The following is a 23,861-nucleotide window of genomic DNA, read 5'->3' as shown; positions in this document are numbered from 1 at the left end:
AATGTCAACAAAACAGTCAGGTCAGTCAAACTTTATTAATAGATTACAAACCAGCGTTCTGACAACTCTGTTCACTCCCAAAATGAATAAACAGCTGTTTTATTATTTTCCCCGAGGTAAAGTCAGTGACGTGGTGTTTTGTTTATCTTTTAACAAGAGCAAGGTATAACATGTAGTGCAACATTTATATCAGTAGATATAAATGTTGTAGAGGGGAACTTTTCCCTGATTCAATAAACACGTAAAAAACAGTGATACTGTTACGGTAAATCAAACGTTAATCACAATATAGTAACACTCGAAATAGCGCAGAGCAATAACAATATCAATAACTCAACGTTGCTCAAACGTTAATGTCACACAACACAACACACAAAATAAACATGTAAAGCTCACTTTATGAAGTTATTCCTCATCCACGAATCCCTCGAATTCTTCTTCTTCAGTGTCCGAATTAAACAGTTGGGCGAATACGGCATCCAACATGCCCGGCTCCGTCTCGTCGAAGTCGTCATTAATGGAGTCAGTGTCGCTGCTGCTCTATTCCCGTGTTCTACTGCGTGACTGATCGTCTTAAGTTTAAACTCTGCGTCGTAAGCGTGTCTCTTAATAGAAGCCATTTTGGGGTCTTTACATAAACAAACAAATGGAAATGAAACGGCACGCCTCGCGCAGTTATATATCCCAGCATGCACCTTCTTCTTCTTCTACGGGGGAAAATGAAGACGGGGGAAAATGAAGTCGGCGGCTGCTTACTGTAGTTGCGATTGATTGATTGATTGAAACTTTTACCTGTTGGAGGCTCAATATTGGTACATATATAAGGCGCACCGGATTATAAGGCGCGCTGTCAGCTTTTGACAAAATTGGAGGTTTTTAGGTGCGCCTTATAGTGCGGAAAATACGGTATATATAATGTATATATTTTGTGTATATAAATGTGTATATATACTGTATATAACATATATATTTTGTGTGTTTATATATATATATTTATATTTTGTGTATATGTGTACAACATATGTTTTGTGTATATAAATGTGTATATATAACGTACACTACCGTTCAAAAGTTTGGGGTCACATTGAAATGTCCATATTATTGAAGGAAAAGCACTGTACTTTTCAATGAAGATAACTTTAAACTAGTCTTAACTTTAAAGAAATACACTCTATACATTGCTAATGTGGTAAATGACTATTCTAGCTGCAAATGTCTGGTTTTAGGTGCAATATCTACATAGGTGTATAGAGGCCCATTTCCAGCAACTATCACTCCAGTGTTCTAATGGTACAATGTGTTTGCTCATTGGCTCAGAAGGATAATTGATGATTAGAAAACCCTTGTGCAATCATGTTCACACATCTGAAAACACTTTAGCTCGTTACAGAAGCTACAAAACTGACCTTCCTTTGAGCAGATTGAGTTTCTGGAGCATCACATTTGTGGGGTCAACTAAACGCTCAAAATGGCCAGAAAAAGCGAACTTTCATCTGAAACTCGACAGTCTATTCTTGTTCTTAGAAATGAAGGCTATTCCACAAATTTGTTTAGGTGACCCCAAACTTTTGAACGGTAGTGTATATATTTTGTATATATAACATATTTTGTGTATATATGTATATATGTATATATGTATATATATATATATATATATATATATATATATATATATATATATATATATATATATATATATATATATATATATATGTGTGTATATATATGTGTATATATATATATATATATATATATATATATATATAGTTTGTGTGTATATATGTATATATATATATTTACATATTGTGTGTATATATATGTATATATAACATATACAGTATAATTTGTGTGTATATCTACAGTATGTATATACACTGTATATATATATATTTATATTTTGTGTGAATATATGTATATACAGTATATACAATTATATTTTGTATGTATAAATGTGTATACATAACATATATATATATATATGTGTATTTACAGTATATGTATGTATCATCCACTCCCTTTATTACGGTGACACAGAGGAACACGAGCGTTCTCTATTACTTGACCTGGAGAACGACAGGTGTCCTGATCCAATATTAATATCAGATATCAGTAAAAAACAAGTATGGGATAATACCAGTGTTCATTTCTAAACATTTTCTTCTTAGTTATCATCAACGACCTGTTTTCCCGTGACTGAAATAGGACGACGACAACAAATGCTCGTTGATGAAATTAATTGACAATTTAGTCGACGAATAAAAACGAGACGGAAATAATTGACAGAGTCATATTTAATTTCGTCTTTAGGCGGGTGGGGACAAGTCTATCCAATCACATGATGTTCGGGAAACAAGACTGTATTGCCGGGACGTAATGATAAACGCTATCAAAATTCCAGAGGGTTAGCCTTTAGAATAAGAGTGATCGAAACACTGAGATTGCTAATTGCACTTTGATGAACTCACAGACTGACTGGTGCCGGCTCGCTAGCTTAAATGCTAACATGAAAACAATCCACTTAAATTACACTATATTGCCAAAAGTATTTGGCCACCTGCCTTGACTCACATATGAACTTGAAGTGCCATCCCATTCCTAACCCATAGGGTTCAATATGATGTCGGTCCACCTTTTGCAGCTATTACAGCTCCAACTCTTCTGGGAAGGCTGTCCACAAGGTTGCGGAGTGTGTTTATAGGAATTTTCCACCATTCTTCCAAAAGTGCATTGGTGAGGTCACACACTGATGTTGGTGGAGAAGGCCTGGCTCTCAGTCTCCGTTCTAATTCATCCCAAAGGTCTATCGGGTTCAGGTCAGGACTCTGTGCAGGCCAGTCAAGTTCATCCACACCAGACTCTGTCATCCATGTCTTTATGGACCTTGCTTCGTGCACTGGTGCACAGTCATGTTGGAAGAGGAAGGGGCCCGCTCCAGGAGTTGGGCTTGGCCGACATCATATTGAACCCTATGGGTTAGGAATGGGATGGCACTTCAAGTTCACATGTGAGTCAAGGCAGGTGGCCAAATACATTTGGCAATATAGTGTGTATACAGGCATGTGATTAGGGGGCCACAGGTCCCCAGCCAGGTCCAGGGCGGTGCCCTAGTGGAGGGACAAGGGGGCCAAGTGGACGTATTGTGGGTTTCCTGGACGTCGTCTACATCGCTAAAAAAACATCTAAGGAAGAGAATCCCTCTGCCATCTTCCACTAGTTTTGTTAATATATAAATATATGAATATTCCCTCTTCTCTTCTCTGACTCTCTCGTCTTCATTTGGGATGTCTGTTGTGATTTCCCTTCCTGGTTCGATAACCCGCCCTATGTTGCCTCTGATTGGCCTGTCCGTAAAGTTTTGCCCAAATCTTAACCAATCGTGACTCATCATAGTAAACAACCAACCAATCAAGGATGTTCTTATACCTAAACCAACCAATCCTCATTGATTATGTCCGTGGAGTTGCTTCGCTCCATAGCTTCCATTTTTTAAGGCCTACTGAAATGAATTTTTTTTATTTAAACGGGGATAGCAGATCAATTCTATGTGTCATACTTGATCATTTCGCGATATTGCCATATTTTTGCTGAAAGGATTTGGTAGAGAACATCGACGATAAAGTTCACAACTTTTGGTCGCTGATAAAAAAAGCTTTGCCTGTACCGGAAGTAGCGTGACGTCACAGGTTGAAAGGCTCCTCACATTTCCCCATTGTTTACACCAGCAGCGAGAGCGATTCGAACCGAGAAAGCGACGATTACCCCATTAATTTGAGCGAGGATGAAAGATTTGTGGATGAGGAACGTGAGAGTGAAGGACTAGAGTGCAGTGCAGGACATATCTTTTTTCGCTCTAACCATAACTTAGGTAAAAGGGCTCATTGAATTCCACACTTTCTCCTTTTTCTATTGTGGATCACGGATTTGTATTTTAAACCACCTCGGATACTATATCCTCTTGAAAATGAGAGTCGAGAACGCGAAATGGACATTCACAGTGACTTTTATCTCCACGACAATACATCGGCGAAGCTCTTTAGCTACTGAGCTAACGTGATAGCATCTGGCTCAAATGCAGATAGAAACAAAATAAATAAGCCCCTGACTGGAAGGATAGACAGCAGATCAACAATACTACTATCAGGAGACACCGAACCAAACACTGGACCTGTAACTACACGGTTAATGCTGTGCCGCCTGTCGAAGCCTAGCAATGCTGTTGCTAACGACGCCATTGAAGCTAACTTAGCTACGGGACGTCGTCAGAGCTATGATAAAAACATTAGTGCTCCACCTACGCCAGCCCTCATCTGCTCATTAACACCCGTGCTCACCTGCGTTCCAGCGATCGACGCCGCAACGAAGGACTTCACCCGATCATCGATGCGGTCGGCGGCTAGCGTCGGATAGCGCGTCTGCTATACAAGTCAAAGTCATCCTGGTTGTGTTGCTGCAGCCAGCCGCTAATACACAGATCCCACCTACAACTTTCTTCTTTGCAGTCTCCATTGTTCATTAAACAAATTGCAAAAGATTCACCAACACAGATGTCCAGAATACTGTGGAATTTTGCGATGAAAACAGAGCTGTTTGTATTGGGATACAATGTGTCCGAATACTTCCGCTTCAACCAACAACGTCACGCGCAAACGTCATCATACATAGACGTTTTCAACCGGAAGTTTCGCGGGAAATTTAAAATTGCACTTTATAAGTTAACATGGCCGTATTGGCATGTGTTGCAATGTTAAGATTTCATCATTGATATATAAACAATCAGACTGCGTGGTCGGTAGTAGTGGGTTTCAGTAGGCCTTTAAGTTAATAATTTTTAATGGAAAACCGTAGTTTTTACCCCTGGATTATCAAAAACCGTACTCATTACGGGAAAACCGTAGTTGTTGGCAGGTATGGCAAAGAGACGGATCAAGATTTTAACACACATTGTAGGTCGGAAAAAACTAAGAAAAACGGAAATTTTTAAAATTAGCCCACGTACAGTACGCAGAGAGCTTCATGGAATGGGTTTCCATGGCCGGACAGCTGCATCTAAGCCATACATCACCAAGTCCAAAGCAAAGCGTCGGATGCGGTGGTGTAAAGCACGTCACCACTGGACTCTAGAGCAGTGGAGACGCCTTCTCTGTAGTGATGAATCACGCCAATCCAGCTGGCAATCTGATGGACGAGTCTGGGTTTGGAGGTTGCCAAGAGAACGGTACATTTCAGACTGAATTGTGCCGAGTGTGAAATTTGGTGAAGGAGGAATTATGGTGTGGGGTTGTTTTTCAGGAGTTGGGCTTGGCCCCTTAGTGAAAGGAACTTTGAATGCTCCAGGATACCAAAACATTTTGGACAATTCCATGCTCCCAACCTTGTGGGAACAGTTTGGAGCGGGCCCCTTCCTCTTCCAACATGACTGTGCACCAGTGCACAAAGCAAGGTCCATAAAGACATGGATGACAGAGTCTGGTGTGGATGAACTTTACTGGCCTGCGCAGAGTCCTGACCTGAACACAATAGAACACCTTTGGGATGAATTAGAACAGAGACTGAGAGCCAGGCCTTCTCCACCAACATCAGTGTGTGACTTTACCAATGGTGGAAAACTCCTATAAACACAGTCAGCAACCTTGTGGACAGCCTTCCCAGAAGAGTTGAAGCTGTAATAGCTGCAAAAGGTGGACCGACATCATATTGAACCCTATAGGTTAGGAATGGGATGGCACTTCAAGTTCATATATGAGTCAATACAGTGTATGTTAGCCGTTATATTTTGTAGTCGAGAAGATTTACCGTACTTTTCGTCGACTAAAATGTCGAAGGATTTAGTCGACTAAAACTTGGCCAGAACTAAATTAATTAACATGATTAAAATATGACTACCACCTTCTACCTTCCTAGTCACGTCCGTTGTGTCCTTAGGCAAGACACTTCACCCTTTGCCTCTGATGGGTGCTGGTTAGCGCCTTGCATGGCAGCTCCCGCCATCAGTGTGTGAATGTGTGTGTGAATGGGTAAATGTGGAAATAGTGTCAAAGCGCTTTGAGTACCTTGAAGGTAGAAAAGCGCTATACAAGTATAACCCATTTATGACTAAAACTAAAATACATAAGACATAAATTAAAAAATTTTTGTCAAAATGAAGACTGGATAATAGGGGCTAGTATTCCTGCAGCATATTTACACTCTCTGGTTTTCATTGAAGGCGGACGCTTCCCTTATCTCTCCTGCTTTTGCTTCTTTGTCTTGTCCTAACTTTCTGCTTTGCACTGCTCTCCAAAATCTAAACAATGGAATTGATCAAATGGCCTCTCAGCGATATTGGCAAGAAGTTTGGCTTCGGGGGAACCCGCCTTTTGCTGCTGGATACAAAATGGGGAGAAATTGTGTGCTTGGCGATCCTTTCAGCCGAGGACGTAGAAGACATCTACCTTTAAGGTACCCCCAAAACTGCCACAAATGATTATAAAGTGGGCAGAGCTGTGAGAACTCGGGATGTAGCGATTTTGTAATAAATCACAAACAAGAAAACACCTTGGAGAAGCTGTCTGCTCTGCGAGGCAAAGTTATGATCGATTTGAGGAACAGAAACGGACAATTAACGAGAAACGTTTAACTTTGTATTTGCTCGCTCAAACACAAACATTTTAATCTGGATTTCGTTTTCCTGCTGAAACGGTTTGCCAGCTCCGTGACTCCCTCGGAGGACAGCACAGCGAAGACGCTCCAAATTCCTTTCCCGTCCTTCATGGACACACACCTGCGGCTTTGTTGATTTTTGTGGGACTGACTGGCTGTGGTATCGCAAAAATACCCTGCGATAGCACCGGGATCTCTTAAAGGTTACGTGCACACACGCACATTCGCGGAAAATACGCTCCACCCCCCCACATCTTCGTCGCTTCACCCCTCCAGCGCGACCTCCCCCTGGTGCAATGTCTCCAGTTTGCATGTGGTAATATGTGTTTATATGTGCTTATGTTGATTGAGGTTTTTTTCCCCCAATAGAAGCTTAGTTGTGTGACTATCCAAACATTCTCACATATAAGATTCTACGCCAAAAAAAACACTGATTTATTAAACTTTCGCGCCCTCCACAGCCCACAGTTTTCATCCGATCGGAACCATTCCGGTATCAAAACGTTCGGCTCAAACGGGAATCGTGAGCTACCCAAAATTATTTTCAAAACATATCCAAGATTACCTAGGATTTTCCGGGTAATTTTTTCCCCATTGAAAATTGAACGGGCCATTTTTTGAACTTGCACAATTTCCACATTTCTCAGCCGATTCGAACCGTTCCAACATCCACACACTCCACTCACATCAGACAATCAAACTACCATTTTCCAAGTTCAAAATAATTCCAGGAATTTCTTACAATTCCCGGTTTTCCCAAAGCCCTATTTTCACCTCTTCCTAGAAAGTTTTCACAGTCCACATTTTTCCACCGTTTTTTGACCATTCCACCTTCAAAACATTTCTCTTAGTTGGGACAACAAAACTATCATTTTTCTTTTTCTACAAATTCCCCGGTTTTTACCGAAATTCCCATTTAAATACAAATTGTTACTGCATCAACATTTTTCAACCGATTCAAAAAATTCCAACAGCGACCCATTCATATCATCTAGGACAGGGGTGCCCACACAAGCTACTTTTTAAATGACCGAGTCGAAGGTATCTACCTCATTCATATATATAATTTATATTTATCTATTTATGAAAGAGACGTTTTTGTTAACAAGTTAAAAGGTGTTTAATGATAATACAAGCATGTTTAACACATATAGATTCCTTACTTTCATGAAGACAAGAATATAAGTTGGTGTATTACCTGATTCTGATGACTTGCATTAATTGGAATCAGACAGTAGTGCTGACAACGTCCACATTTTTAATGGAGGAGAAAAAAAGTCCTCTTTTCTGTCCAATACCACATGAAAGTGGTTGCTTTTTGCCATCTTATTTGTCCAGCTTCCATACTCCTTTTTATGCACTTTACAAAAAATACATTGGCGGCAAACTCCGTGGCTTGCGGGCTTGTGCACGCCAGCTTTCTGAGACTCTTATTTTGTTAGCGCAGGCAGGATAGAGCAGCACTTTTATTGTGAAGACAGGAACTATGTGGTCAGTCTTTAGGCTGTGGACAGGAGGTATGGTTGAAATAAAAACTGTTTCTCGCCTCCCTGACGGTCTTTTTTTCCTTCACACTGAGCTCGCAGCAGCCAGCGTAATTTCACAGGACCCTCGGGTGCCGTGAATGTCAATCAAGTGACGAAAGTGACGTCATAGTGAAGATTTCTGATCGCTAATTTTTTCGATGCCTAGTTGGAGATTGACTGACAACCTCCGCGATCGACCGGTAGCTCGCGATCGACGTAATGGGCACCCCTGATCTAGGACAATTGTGCTAACATCAATACTTTCAAAAATTCCCAAATGTCCAGGGAATTCCTATTCAAATATTTGGGAACATTTCTCAACATTTTTAAAAAAAATTTAACCAGGTGACTAAGTATATTATTGTTGATTATTAGTTACATTTAATCTTTTTCTCATTACATACCGAATTTTCTGCTCTTTTTTTCTTACATTTTTACTGTTGTGTTTTTCCCATGTAAGAATAGAATAAAACTATTAATAATACAATTGTGTAACTGCATAGACTAGTGTGTCAACAATTCTGCCCGTACAAAAATATTAATGTTCCCTTACACATTTAACACTGTTTATTATGGTTGTTGTCATTTTTCATATTAATTCATAAGTGAATATTATTTTATTTTCTGAATATCATATTTTACGGACCATAAGGCGCACCGGATTATAAAGCGCACTGCCGATGAGCGGGTCTAGTCAGGTCTATTTTCATACAAAAAGGCGCACCGGATTATAGGGCGCATTAAAGGATTCATATTATTATTATTATTTTCTAAATGTAAAACACTTCCTTGTGGTCTACATAACATGTAATGGTGTTTCTTTGGTCAAAATGTTGCATAGATGATGTTTTACAGATCATCTTCAAGTCGCTTTCTGACAGTCGCCTCAAGATGCGTCGTTTTGTGGGTGGTTTTATTCACGTGGCTCACCTTCGACAGCGTCTTCTCCCCGCCATCTTTGTTGTAGCGGTGTAGCGTGCAAGGACGGGAGTGGAAGAAGTGTCAAAAGATGGAGCTAACTGTTTTAATGACATTCAGACTTTACTTTAATCAATAACGGAGCAGCATCTCCTAATCCGGAAATGTGTCCCATGAAAAACCGTCCGACCGGAACTCTCTAATAACTAAAGTTCCTTGGGTGAATAATGTAAACTCACTACACCGGTACGTTTTAGCGCTTTCATGGCGAGTTTACTGACAGATATAAGAAACAACTTTACACTACTTTATATTACAAATGGCAACAGCGGAGGATGGATGTCACAGAGCAAAAAACATTACCAAGGACAGCACACACCCTGGCTTCCACCTGTTTGACCTGCTACCATCAGGCAGGCGCTACAAGTGCATCAGAGCCAGAACAAACAGGCTCAGAGACAGCTTCTTTCCCAGAGCTGTCACCATCTTGAACTCAAACTTGTAATAAATAATTCACCCCTATACAATTTCCTACCCTAATACCCTACTGTGCAATATTATCCTTCGAGGGCAATACATCCGACACTGATTGTTATTACTTTATCACTCTGGTACACTTGTTTGTTCTGTATATTGTACAGTATTTTGTATATTGTTTTGTATATTGTACAGGATTGCTTATTGTTTTTATTGGATAGTAGTCTGTTTATTACAATCCTTATTTTTTATCTTTATTACTACTTGTGTGATTTATTTTTATTCCATATTTGTTTCCACTACCGCACCTTAAATTGGAGTCCTTAATCTCCATCCATTTTCTACCGCTTGTCCCTTTTGGGGTGTCCTTAATCTCGTTATATGCAAATATAATAAAGTCCATTCTATTCTACATAACAAGAAGATAGAGATGAAGAAGAAGCTTATCGACTACGGACTACAAAGGCGGACGCGCGCAATTATTCAGGATTCATGCAGATCCCAAATACAGATCAGCAGGTACCAAAAGGTAAGAAAAGTTGCTTTTGCATAATATTGCGATACAAAACGCCAGCTAATATGTCTCACCTTATACACACACCATAATAATACTCCTATGTTGAAGCACTGTACAATCCATCAAGCGGTGCGGCTTCATAGCTTACCAAAGTCGTACTAAGACATTTTGAGATTTTTGAGCGCCGTGTGTAATGTTCTATATTTTCAATGGAACATATAAAATGTTGGTGTTGTTTACTTGAGTCATATTGCCATGATAGTGCAGTCTACACGTATCTATTATGTTTGACTGCCATCTACTGGTCACACTTATCATTACACCATGTACCAAATAAAATAGCTTCGAGGTGGGTAAGCTCAACCAAACTTAATCCTCGCATGAGGCGCACCGGATTATAAGGCGCACTGTCGAGTTTTGAGAGGAAAAAAAGGATTTTAAGTACGCCTTATAGTCAGGAAAATACGGTATTTTCCACCATAATTTGCAAATAAATTAATAAAAATCAGACAATGTGATTTCCTGGATAAATATATCAACAAAATAACAAAATAATCAACAACAGAAGGAGATAACGTCCGCAGGAACCTACCACATAGCGAAGGACACTATTTGATTTCCTATTATGCAGCTCATTTTTATTTGACAGTTATTGAAATATCTTGTGTGACATCATGCACAAAAGTGCACTTCTTTTGTTTTAAACTATTGTATTGGCGTTCTGTACAAAAAGTGCACTTTAATTTAGTGTTGTTTTGAAATGTCATCTTAGTGACATCATGCACAAAAGTGCACTAATAGCTTGTTTTAAAATGTCTCTGACAATCTTGCACTTTCTGTTTTGGAAATGACATGAATGTTTGTGCCACTGCTTAATAACTGTTTAATAAATACACTTTTGGTCAAATGACATAGTTGTGATTTCCCTCTCTGCATGAACGTTTAAAATGAGCATATATTAATGCAGTATGAACAAGAATGTTTTAATGTAGACACATAGAATCATCATACTTCTTTCGTGTATCGTCTTCATATGTCCATCTTCGTGTCGTGTAGCCACTCCCTCGTCTCAGGTCCCACTTGGAAGAGGCCCTCCTCTGAAGGTGGTCTATGCCGGGGACAGGTGGTGATGATGTGGTCGGCAGTCTGCTCAGGCTCCCCGCACTCACACGCTGCACTGTCTGTTAGGCCCCACTTCTTCCTGGACGCTTTGAAGCAACCAACCCCTGTGCGAAGGCGGTTCAGGAGGGTCCATTGCCGGCGAGGTAGATCTTCTCCCTCCACGCCACCTCCAGGATCCTGGATGTAATGGTGTAGGCGTGTCTGTCCTGCTGACTCCCACTCCTGCTTCCATTCCGCTGCCAGCCAGGCTTTGGTTGTCAGATCCTCCGGGATGGAAATAAGCATCTCTTGTGCGGCTTGATTGTATGGGTGGCGGGACTTGAGTCTGCTTGGAGGTGTTGCCATGGTGGTGGTTTCATGGAGGATGTGCCAGCTGTGTTCCTGGGCTTTCCTTGCCAGGGCGAGGGTAGCGGCCTCTCACCGTAGGCCGGCTGGCGCTATCCCTGCTAGGACTGGCAGGTAGAACACGGGGGTGGGTTTCAGGCAACCACTTATGATCCGGAGGGCATTGTTGATGGCCGTATCGACCTTCTTGGCATGCGGGCTTCTACACCAGGTTGGGGCACAGTACTCAGCTGCAGAGAATACGAGGGCTTGTGTGGAGATACGGAGTACCTTGGCCGAGGCCCCCCAGGTTGTACCAGCTAGGCGCCGGATGAGTGAGACCCTTGCTGTTACTTTAGCCCTCACTTCATCCAAATGTTGTTTGTAGGACAGTGTCCTGTCCAAGTGTACGCCCAGGTACTTTGGGGCCTGCTGGAACACCAGGGGTTTGTTGTCCACTAAGATCTCCAGCTCCCTTCTTGCTTCCCTGTTGCAGAGGTGGAATGCTGCTGATACAGTCTTTCCCTTACTGAGCTGCAGTCGCCAGCTTCGAAGGTAGGCAGCCAGGACGTCCATGTACTGATTGAGACCCTCTTCAACCGCCTTCCATGTGGGCCGGTGTAGCATGATGGCTAGGTCATCCGCGTATCCATACCTTCTAGATGTCGTCACCAGTAGGTCAAAGATGTAGATGTTGAAGAGCATCGGTGAGAGGACAGACCCTTGTGGGACCCCGTTTCTCAGCCTCCTGAGCCTGCTACGCTGGCCATCACTGGTCTGGAGAATGAAGCTGCGGTTTGACAGCATCTCCATGATGAAGTTGACCATATGACGGTCCGAGATTGTTCTCAGCAGCTTCAGGTGGAGTCCGCGGTACCAGACGGTATCGTAAGCATCAGTCAGGTCCAGTAGTACCACCCCAGCTTTCGTTTTAGCCTGGAAGCTGTCCTCGAGATCTTGTGTGAGAAGGGTTACCTGGTCCACTGTAGACCTGCCCCGACGGAAGCCAGCCTGTTCCCTCGGAAGTTGTGAGTCAACTACTGGCTCAATTCGGCTGTGTATCATCCTCTCCAGGATTTTAAAAGGGACGCACAGCAACGAGATTGGTCCGTAGGACTTGGGGTCATCCGCAGGTTTGTTGGGTTTCAAGAGGGCTATGACAGCGGCCCGTCGCCATGCCCTTGGGAGCTTGGACCTCCGGAGGCACGCAGAGAAGAATGCACGCAGCCAGGCAGATGTTATTTCGCTCTGGTGGATCACAAACTCTGGGTAGATGTTGTCAGAGCCTGGTGCCTTGCCTTGTTTGAGTTTGGCCATAGCGTCCTTGAGCTCAGCTGGTGTGAAATCTCCTGACAGGTTGGCATTAACACTGGCCGCCCTAGAGAGACTGGATACCTCGTGGAATGTTGAACGGGCAAAATCTTTGTCTGCGTCTGGGAAGCGGCCATTTTTTAGGAGTTGGGCTGCGATGGAGTTTGCTGTCACAGGGCACTTGGGAGGCGGTGTGCTTCTTCCTGAGAGCTGGTTTATGGTCTGCCACGCTTTACGGCTGGAGTGGGTAAAGTCAATCGACTCGACGACCTCTGTCCATCTAGCCCTGCGAGTGGCGTCCAGCTTCTCAAGCAGTGCCGTTGCTGTCACATCCACTTCAGCTCTTGAGCTAGCCTGCTGGTGGGCTCGCAGGAGGTGGTTGCACTCCTCGTTCCAACCCGGGATGTAGTTTGCATTGTAGCCTCGTGGTATGGTTTTCTTCGCTGCGCCTGTCAGCACTTCACAGTAGGCTGCATATGCAGCATCCACATTAGGAGTGTCTGGGTCCGGGAGTGTGACAGATCTTCTCTCTGTGTCGACAGAAAAAGCATGCCAGTTGGCCTTCCGGAAATTCCATCTTTTGACAGACTTCCCTGCGACCGGCTGCACCAGTGATGGTATTCTGATGACAGATGGTCGGTGGTGTGATCGGGGGAACCTGTCAATGATCCTTCTCTCTGGCATCGGGTCATTACTGTGGAACACAGCAAAGGCGAGGTCTGGGTTGGTGAAGGTGTTCCATCTGGAGGAGGAGAAGCTTGGTGGCTCTTTGGGGTCAAACAGTAGATGGGCGTTGGCATTGGAGGCCCACTCGCTCAGCGTCTCCCCATCCGGTGTTGTGTGGGAGTATCCCCAGTCGGTGTGCTGGCAGTTAAAATCCCCGGCGTAGATGGCGGGTGCCGGGGTAGTTGGGAGGGCCGATGTGGACAGTACAGATGGTGGGGGCTTGTACACGTTCACAACCGTTGTTGTCTGTATCCTCGTGGACATCCACTCGAGACTAGCGCCTGGAGGGGATTGGCCTGTGGCTGTCCAGCTGAGGTCAGACCTGACAAAGGTGGCCATCCCGTGCTGCCTGCTGAGGATGGAGCCGGCGAGGTGGAACCCGGGCAACCTGAGAGAGTCTGCTTTTCCACAGTGCGTCTCCTGAAGGAGGACGGCCGCGACTTCATGGGAGTCGGCGAGGTGGCGTATGATGTCCAGTTTGGCGGTAATGAGGCCCTCGACATTTAGCTGGAGCACTGTCAGGCCCTGGCACTCGATGGTCGGGATGGCTGCCCGCCCTGACGTGAGCTTGCGTCCCCCCGGCCTCTTGCGCCCTGATCTGACAGCGTGACGATTGGGTGGCGACATTCGTTTCATGAGTTGGTCTTGCACCATATCTCATTACTTGCAGGGGAGGCCACGTGGAGGCTGTCGTCTTCTCCCTCATCATCATACTGCTGTGATTATATGCATCAAGTATTCATTCAAGGGTAAGGCAAAATATGGAGATATATATCGTGTATCGTGACATGGCCTAAAAATATTGAGATATTAATAAAAGGCCATATCGCCCAGCCCTATTTGAGGTCAATTGTATTTTCATTTTGAGAGCTTCTAATATTTTAGATCAGGGGTGTCTAAACTTTTTCCACCAAGGGCCGCATGCCGAAAAGTTTTGATAATTTGTTACGTAAAAAAACCCAGATATTTTAAATATTCAAAGTCAAAACTTTGCATTATAGGTGAGTAAGTATAATATTATTATTTTTTAGTTTAAAAATGACAGCGTTTTATTACACTTTTTGCTCTTTTTTCTTACATTTTTACGGTTGTTTTATAGATAAATGTGTTATTTTTTGAAAATGCAAACCTATGGCACATGACTGCACGTGGGCAATCATCTGTAACAAGGGTTGGGACAGTTTGATTCGGCTGAAAAGACATTTTTCTTGAAAGGATGGTTTTCTGTCAGCGGAGTCATGTGATATTCAAAGTTGTGATGAAAATGTCTACTTACAGATGTATGGCAGCCAACAACATGAAATCTGCATGCGGCTTTACATTTACTGCAGAACTTAATATGGTCCACATACTGCAAAACAAAACCAGATGAAAGAAGCTAATGACCTAGAGTGCGGCTCAATGAGAACCCCAGCTGGCTCCAAATCACCCTCAAATACCTTTTCTCTGGGGATTTTCTTCTTGGCACAGCCTTCACACATCATCGGGTACTTGGGGCAAATCTCATCGTGAGCCTGAAAAACAGAATGAAGAATAATTTTGCGGAACGTTTGAACCGATTCGCTGAGTAAGCAAACTGATGTCATACACCGCGGCACGTTCGAAAAATACTATTAAAAAAACAAAAAAACATTCAAAAGTGAAATAAAAGAGCAAACGGGTGAAATTTGCAATGTTGACTCTAATAAGACAAAGTTTTTTTTCTTCAAAACTGTCATTGCTCCAAAAATAATAATGAATTCAAATCAATGTTATGAATTATTGACATATTTAAGGCTATAAATATTTCCACTTTGAACATTTTTTGGGGGGTAAATATAGCATATTTTGTGATTTTGTCATACAAAAAAATTCATTGTCTTTGACAAAATAGGCATAAAACAAACAAAAAAATAAATGAAACATAAAAAAAAGCCAACTTATAATTAACAGAGGCATCTGAAGTTGATCTAAAGACTTAAGCCTTATAATAAAGGGAAAAAAAGACAACTTATTTTTAACACTTTTGTTAATTGGGGCCCTTTTGGATCCCCAATAACTTTAGTGCATTTTTTTTAACTGTCATTGTTCAAAAATAATAATGAATCAAAATCAATGTTGTTATGAATTATTGACTTATTTAAGGCTACTTCACAATAAAAATATTCCACTTTGAAATATTTTTGTGGGAAAATATTGCATGTTTTTTAAGTTTGTCATTTAAAAAACTAAATTGTCTTTGACAAAAAGGGCATAAAACAAACAAACATCAAAAAATAATTAAACACTAAAAAAATATTGAAACTTATAGGCTCCAGCACCCCCTGCAACACCGAAAGGGACAAGCGGTAGAAAATGGATGGATGGATAACCAACAAAGGGGTCTGAAGTTGATCTAAAGACTTAAGCGTTAAAAGTTAAAAAAAAAAAAAAGTTTAACTGTCAACTTATTTTTAACACTTTTATGAGTGGGACCCTTTTGGATCCCTAAGTAATTTTGGTGAGATTTTTTTAACTGTCATTGTTTAAAAAATAATAATGAATTAAGACTTAAGCGTTAAAAGAAAAAAGAAAAAGGACGACTTATTTTTTTTAATTAATTGGGGCCCTTTTATATCCCCAATAACTTTAGTGCATTTTTTTTAAACTGTCATTGTTCAAAAATCTGAAGTTGATTTAAAGACTTAAGCCTTATAGTTAGGGAAAAAAGACAACTTATTTTTAAAAGTTTAATTTATTTTTAACACTTTTATTAATTGGGGCTGAGTAAGCAAACTGATGTCACTCATTGGTGTACACCACGTTCGAAAAATACTATTTAAAAAAAAAGACTAAAAAGTGAAATAAAAAAGCAAATGGGTGAAATGTAATGAAAAAAAGTTGCCATGTTGACTCTAATAACACAAAGTTAAATAATAATGAATCAAAATCAATGTTGTTATGAATTATTTACATATTTAAGGTTCCTTCACATCAAATATTGCACTTTGAAATATTTTTTGGAAAAACTAAATTGTCTGACGAAAAAAGGGCATAAAACAAACAAACATCAAAAAATAATTAAACATAAAAATATAATTAAACTTATAGGCTCCAGCACCCCCCCGCGACCCCGAAAGGGACAAGCGGTAGAAAATGGATGGATAGATAACCAACAAAGGGGTCTGAAGTTGATCTAAAGACTTAAGCGTTAAAAGTAAAAAAAAATGTTTAATTGTCAATTTATTTTTAACACTTTTATGAGTGGGACCCTTTTGGATCCCTAAGTAATTTTGGTGAGATTTTTTTAACTGTCATTGTTCAAAAAATAATAATGAATTAAGACTTAAGCCTTAAGAGAAAAAAGAAAAAAGTCGACCTATTTTTAACACTTTTATTAAATGGGGCCCTTTTGGATCCCCAATAACTTTAGTGCATTTTTTTTAAACTGTCATTGTTCAAAAAATAATAATGAATTAAAAATCAATGTTGTTATGAATTATTGACATATTTAAGGCTACTTCACATCAAATATTCCACTTTGAAATATTTTTTTGGGGAAAATATTTCATGTTTTTTGAGTTTGTCATATAAAAAACTAAATTGTCTTTGACAAAAAGGGCATAAAACAAACAAACATCAAAAAATAATTAAACATAAAAAAATATTGAAACTTATAGGCTCCAGCACCCCCGCGACCCCGAAAGGGACAAGCGGTAGAAAATGGATGGATGGATAACCAACAAAGGGGTCTGAAGTTGATCTAAAGGCTTAAGCGTTTACAGTAAAAAAAAAAAAAAATTTAATTGTCAACTTATTTTGAACACTTTTATGAGTGGGACCCTTTTGGGTCCCTAAGTAATTTTGGTGAGATTTTTTTAACTGTCATTGTTCAAAAAATAATAATGAATTAAAATCAATGTTATGAATTATTGACATATTTAAGGCTACTTCACATCAACTATTCAACTTTGAAATATTTTTTGGGGAAAATATTGCATATTTTGTGTGTTTGCCATAAAAAAAAACTTAAATTGTCTTTGACAAAAAGGGCATAAAACAAACAAAAAAATAAATTCATGAAACATAAAAAAATTATAAAAACTTATAATCGACAGAGGGATGTGAAGTTGAACTTAAGACGTAATCCTTAAAAGTAAAAAAAAAAAAGTAAAAAGACGACTTTTAACACTTTTATTAATTGGGACCCTTCTGGAGCCCCAATAATTTCAGTGCAATTTATTTTAAACTGTCATTGTTCAAAAAATAATAATGAATTAAAATCAATATTACGAATTATTGACATATTTAATGCTACTTCACATCAAATATTCCACTTTGAAATATTTTTTGGGGAAAATATTGCATATTTTATGTGTTTGTCTTTGACAAAAAGAGCATAAAACAACCAAAAAAATTAATTACTGAAACATAAATTTAATATAAACTTATAATCGACAGAGGGATATGAAGTTGAACTAAAGACTTAAGCCTTATAGTTAAGGGGGAAAAAAACGTTGACTTATTTTTTACATTTGTATTAATTGGATAATTAATTTAGTTTGGATCCCCAAGACTTTTAGTGCATTTTTTTTTAAATTGGCATTGCTCCAAAAATAATAATGAATCAAAATCAATGTTATGATTTATTTACATATTTAAGGCTCCAACTACTTCACATCAAATATTCCACTTTAAAATATTTTTGGGGAAAATATTGCATATTGTGTGTGTTTGTCATAAAAAAAACTAACTTGTTTTTGACAAAAAGAGCATAAAAGCAAAAAATAAATTAATGAATCATAAAAAAATTATAAAAAACTTATAATTAACAGAGGGATACGAAGTTGAAATAAAGACTTAAGCCTTAAAAGTACAAATAAAAAAAGACAACTTATTTTTAACACTTTCATTAATTGGGGCCCTTTTGGAACACAAATAATTTTAGTGCAATTTTTTTAAAACTGTCATTGCTCAAAAAATAACAATTAATTAAAATCAATGTTATGAATTATTGACATATTTAAGGCTCCAATTACTTCACATCAAATATTACACTTTGAAATATTTCTTGGGGAAAATATTGTATGTTTTGTGTGTTCTCCATATAAAAAACTAAGTTGTCTTTGACAAAAAGGGCATAAAACAAACATTAAAAAGTAATTAAACATAAACAAAATATTCAAAGTTATAAACGACAAAATGGTTTGAAGTTGATCTAAAGACTTAAGCATTAAAAATGTTTTTTTTTTTTAAATGACAACTTATTTTTGACACTTTTATGAGTGGGACCATTTTGGATCCCCAAGTAGTTCTGGTGAGATTGTTTTAACTGTCATTGTTCAAAAAATAATAATGAATTAAAATCACTGTTATGAATTATTGACATATTTAAGGCTACTTCACATCAACTATTCAACTTTGAAATATTTTTTGGGGAAAATATTGCATATTTTGTGTGTTTGCCATAAAACAACACCTAAATTGTCTTTGACAAAAAGGGCATAAAACAAACAAAAAAATAAATTAATGAAACATAAAAAAATAAAAACAACGAAAAGAAAGACGACTTATTTTTAACACTTTTATTGACTGGGGCCCTTTTGGATCCCCAATCATTTTAGTGCATTTTTTTAAACTGTCATTGCTCAAAAAATAATAATGAATGTTGTTATGAATCATTGACATATTTAAGGCTCCAAATATTTCCACTTTGAACATTTTTTGGGGGGAAAAAATATTTAATATTTTGTGTTTTTCCATGAAAGAACGGGTTTTGACAAAAAGGGCATAAAACCAAAAAAACGTAATATCGATAGATAGACCTGCAGCTATTCTAAAAATTAAAAACTTTGAAAAAAAAATAAATAAAATAACCTTAATATATGACTTATTTTTAACATGTTTAGGACTGAGACCCTTCCTGGGCGGGGCCCTTACGGTTAAAAAACGTGTATTGCTTTTAAAAGTGAAAAATATCAAAATGGCCCGCGCATGCTTTGATGTGTGGACACCTCCTGGTATAATCTACACCATCCTTGTCTCACCTTGATGTCCTTCAAAAGGAAGCTTTCTTTACAATATTTGCAGTTGAGCGCCCTCTCCGGACATTCTCGCTGGTCGTGGCGTTCCTGCTCGTTGGCTCGCATCAACTCTTTGCAGGAAGGACACAGGATGATGGCGAAGTCACACAGCCCCTCATGGCTGGCCTGCAGGGTCACACAATCATTTCAAGAGTCGCCAGTGACCAAGACAGTGTCGCTACATTGACAAGACTGGACTTGTTAGTGGACTATAGAGCGCACTCGCTAAATTTTTGAAAAATAAAACATATTTTCCGTATATTAGTCGCACCGGAGATATATAAGTCGCAGATATATACAAACCCTGTTTCCATATGAGTTGTGAAATTGTGTTGGATGTAATTATAAACGGAATACAATGATTTGCACATCCTTTTCAACCCATACTCAGTTGAATATGCTACAAAGACAATATATTAGATGTTCAAACTCATAAACATTTTTTTTTTTGCAAATAATCATTAAAGGCCTACTGAAAGCCACTACTACCGACTACGCAGTCTGATAGTTTATACATCAATGATGAAATCTTAACATTGCAACACATGCCAATACGGCCGGGTTAAATTATAAAGTGCAATTTTAAATTTCCCGCGAAACTTCCGGTTGAAAACGTCTATGTATGATGACATATGCGCGTGACGTCAATCGTTGGAACGGAGACACTTGTGATTTAGGGCTATATAAATAAACATTGATTTATTGATTGATTGACGTATTCATACACATTGTATCCAATACAAAAAGCTTGGTTTTCATCGCAAAATTCCACAGTATTCTGGACATCTGTGTTGGTGAATCTTTTGCAATTTGTTTAATGAACAATGAAGACTGCAAAGAAGAAAGTTGTAGGGGGGATCGGTGTATTAGCGGCTGGCTACAGCAACACAACCAGGAGGACTTTGACTTGGACAGCAGACGCGCTATCCGACGCTAGCCGCCGACCGCATTGATGATCGGGTGAAGTCCTTCGTCGCTCCGTCCATCGCTGGAACGCAGGTGAGCACGGGTGTTGATGAGCAGATGAGGGCTGGCTGGCGTAGGTGGATAGCTAATGTTTTTAGCATAGCTCTGTGAGGTCCCGTTGCTAAGTTAGCTTCAATGGCGTCGTTAGCAACAGCATTGTTAAGCTTCGCCAGGCTGGAAAGCATTAACCGTGTAGTTACAGGTCCATGGTTTAATAGTATTGTTGATTTTCTGTCTATCCTTCCAGTTAGGGATTTATTTATTTTGTTTCTATCTGCAGTTAAGCCCGATGCTATCACGTTAGCTCCGTAGCTAAAGTGATTCGCCGATGTATTGTCGTGGAGATAAAAGTCACTGTGAATGTCCATTTTGCATTCTCGACTCTCATTTTCAAGAGGATATAGTATCCGAGGTGGTTTAAAATACAAATCCGTGATCCACAATAGAAAAAGGAGGGAGTGTGGAATCCAATGAGCCAGCTTGTACCTAAGTTACAGTCAGAGCGAAAAAAGATGCGTCCTGCACTGCACTCTAGTCCTTCACTCTCACGTACCTCATCCACAAATCTTTCATCCTGGCTCAAATTAATGGGGTAATCGTCGCTTTCTCGGTCCAAATCGCTCTCGCTGCTGGTGTAAACAATGGGGAAATGTGAGGAGCCTTTCAACCTGTGACGTCACGCTACTTTCGGTACAGGCAAGGCTTTTTTTTATCAGCGACCAAAAGTTGCGAACTTTATCGTCGTTGTTCTCTACTAAATCCTTTCAGCAAAAATATGGCAATATCGCGAAATGATCAAGTATGACACATAGAATGGATCTTCTATCCCTGTTTAAATTTAAAAAATTCATTTCAGTAGGCCTTTAACTTTAGAATTTGATGCCAGCAACACGTGACAAAGAAGTTGGGAAAGGTGGCAATAAATACTGATAAAGTTGAGGAATGCTCATCAAACACTTATTTGGAACATCCCACAGATGAACAGGCAAATTGGGAACAGGTGGGTGCCATGATTGGGTATAAAAGTAGATTCCATGAAATGCTCAGTCATTCCCAAACAAGGATGGGGCGAGGGTCACCACTTTGGCAACAAATGCGTGAGCAAATTGTTGAACAGTTTAAGAAAAACCTTTCTCAACCAGCTATTGCAAGGAATTTAGGGATTTCACCATCTACGGTCCGTAATATCATCAAAGGGTTCAGAGAATCTGGAGAAATCACTGCACGTAAGCAGCTAAGCCCGTGACCTTCGATCCCTCAGGCTGTACTGCATCAACAAGCGACATCAGTGTGTAAAGGATATCACCACATGGACTCAGGAACACTTCAGAAACCCACTGTCAGTAACTACAGTTGGTCGCTACATCTGTAAGTGCAAGTTAAAACTCTCCTATGCAAGGCGAAAACCGTTTATCAACAACACCCAGAAACGCTGTCGGCTTCGCTGGGCCTGAGCTCATCTAAGATGGACTGATACAAAGTGGAAAAGTGTTCTGTGGTCTGACGAGTCCACATTTCAAATTGTTTTTGGAAACTGTGGACGTCGTGTCCTCCGGAACAAAGACGAAAAGAACCATCCGGATTGTTATGGGCGCGAAGTTGAAAAGCCGGCATCTGTGATGGTATGGGGGTGTATTAGTGCCCATGACATGGGTAACTTACACATCTGTGATGGCGCCATTAATGCTGAAAGGTACATACAGGTTTTGGAGCAACATATATTGCCATCCAAGCAACGTTACCATGGACGCCCCTGCTTATTTCAGCAAGATAATGCCAAGGCACGTGTTACATCAACGTGGCTTCATAGTAAAAGAGTGCGGGTACTAGACTGGCCTGCTTGTAGTCCAGACCTGTCTCCCATTGAAAATGTGTTTGAGTTTGAGTTTGAGTTTATTTCGAACATGCAAGCATACAACATGATACATCACAATTTCCAGTTTCTCTTTTCAACATGTTCGAAAAGGAGTAGGAAGAAGCAGAACTTATTTAATCCTACCCCTTTTCTATACATAACAGTTGCTAAAACTTTTTGTTCACTTCCTGTTCACTTTGTAGTTCAGGTTCTTCATCACGCATTATTGTGGCGCATTATGAAGCCTAAAATACCACAACGGAGACCCCCGGACTGTTGAACAACTTAAGCTGTACATCAAGCAAGAATGGGAAAGAATTCCACCTGAGAAGCTTCAAAAATGTGTCTCCTCAGTTCCCAAACGTTTACTGAGTGTTGTGAAAAGGAAAGGCCATGTAACACAGTGGTGAACATGCCCTTTCCCAACTACTTTGGAACGTGTTGCAGCCATGAAATTCTAAGTTAATTGTTATTTGCAAAAAAATAATAAAGTTTATGAGTTTGAACATCAAATATCTTGTCTTTGTAGTGCATTCAATTGAATATGGGTTGAAAAGGATTTGCAAATCATTGTATTCCGTTTATATTTACATCTAACACAATTTCCCAACTCAACATGCAGGCTCTCACCAACTCATATGGAAACGGGGTTTGTACATTTTAATAAATATGTACATTTATGTTTCATTAGTTTTCATGAGTCTATATGATGATGTTTATTCAAGAAACACATATTTATTAATCATTTAGTTAGAATGCATTACTTTAGCATAACATAGTTTTTAAATTGTAATAAATAATTGTATACATTTTAATAAATATGTACATTTATTTTTCATCAGTTTTCATGAGTCTGTATGGTGATGTTTATTTAAGAAACATATATTATTATTTATTATCAATTTAGTTAGAATGTATTTATTTTAGCACAACATAGTTTGTGAATTGTAATAAATAACTGTAATAAATTTTAATAAATATTTTCATGAGTCTATATAATGATGTTTATTTAAGACCCATAAATATTATTTACTAATAATTTAGTTAGAATATATTTATTCGAAGACCTCAATGAAAGATAAAAACAAGGAACCCAGATTTCCCTCGCCCGGACGCGGCCGAAGAGGCAACGTGGGTCCCCCCTCCAATGGGCTCACCACCCATAGCAGGGGTCATAGAGGTCGGGTGCGAAGTGAGCTGGGCGGCGGCCGAAGGCAGGGCACTTGGCGGTCCAATCCTCGGCTACAGAAGCTAGCTCTTGGGACGTGGAACGTCACCTCGCCGGGGGGAAGGAGCCTGAGCTAGTGCGCGAGGTGGAGAAGTTCCGGCTAGACATAGTCGGACTCACTTCGACGCACAGCAAGGGCTCTGGAACCAGTTCTCTCGAGAGGGGCTGGACTCTCTTTCACTCTGGCGTTGCCGGCAGTGAGAGGCGACGG

General features: G+C 39.8%; 1 protein-coding gene across 3 annotated transcripts in view; it reads right to left on the bottom strand.

Annotated features, from left to right (window-relative positions):
• Positions 1-23,861, bottom strand: part of LOC133632763 (TNF receptor-associated factor 2-like) — a 126,680-nt gene that overhangs the window by 94,048 nt on the left and 8,771 nt on the right. For all 3 annotated transcript variants that reach the window (XM_062025422.1, XM_062025423.1, XM_062025424.1), the window contains exons 4-6: positions 19,566-19,727; positions 15,000-15,074; positions 14,837-14,911 (exon numbers count right to left, since the gene is read on the bottom strand). In XM_062025422.1, the coding sequence (XP_061881406.1) occupies positions 14,837-14,911; positions 15,000-15,074; positions 19,566-19,727 (312 nt within the window). The remainder of the gene's footprint in view (positions 1-14,836; positions 14,912-14,999; positions 15,075-19,565; positions 19,728-23,861) is intronic.

Source organism: Entelurus aequoreus, linkage group LG17 (assembly GCF_033978785.1).
Source record: "Entelurus aequoreus isolate RoL-2023_Sb linkage group LG17, RoL_Eaeq_v1.1, whole genome shotgun sequence".
Classification (NCBI taxonomy): Eukaryota; Metazoa; Chordata; class Actinopteri; order Syngnathiformes; family Syngnathidae; genus Entelurus; species Entelurus aequoreus.
The sequence above is the reverse complement of the archived record's forward strand: the minus strand, read 5'-3'. Positions and strand labels throughout refer to the sequence as shown.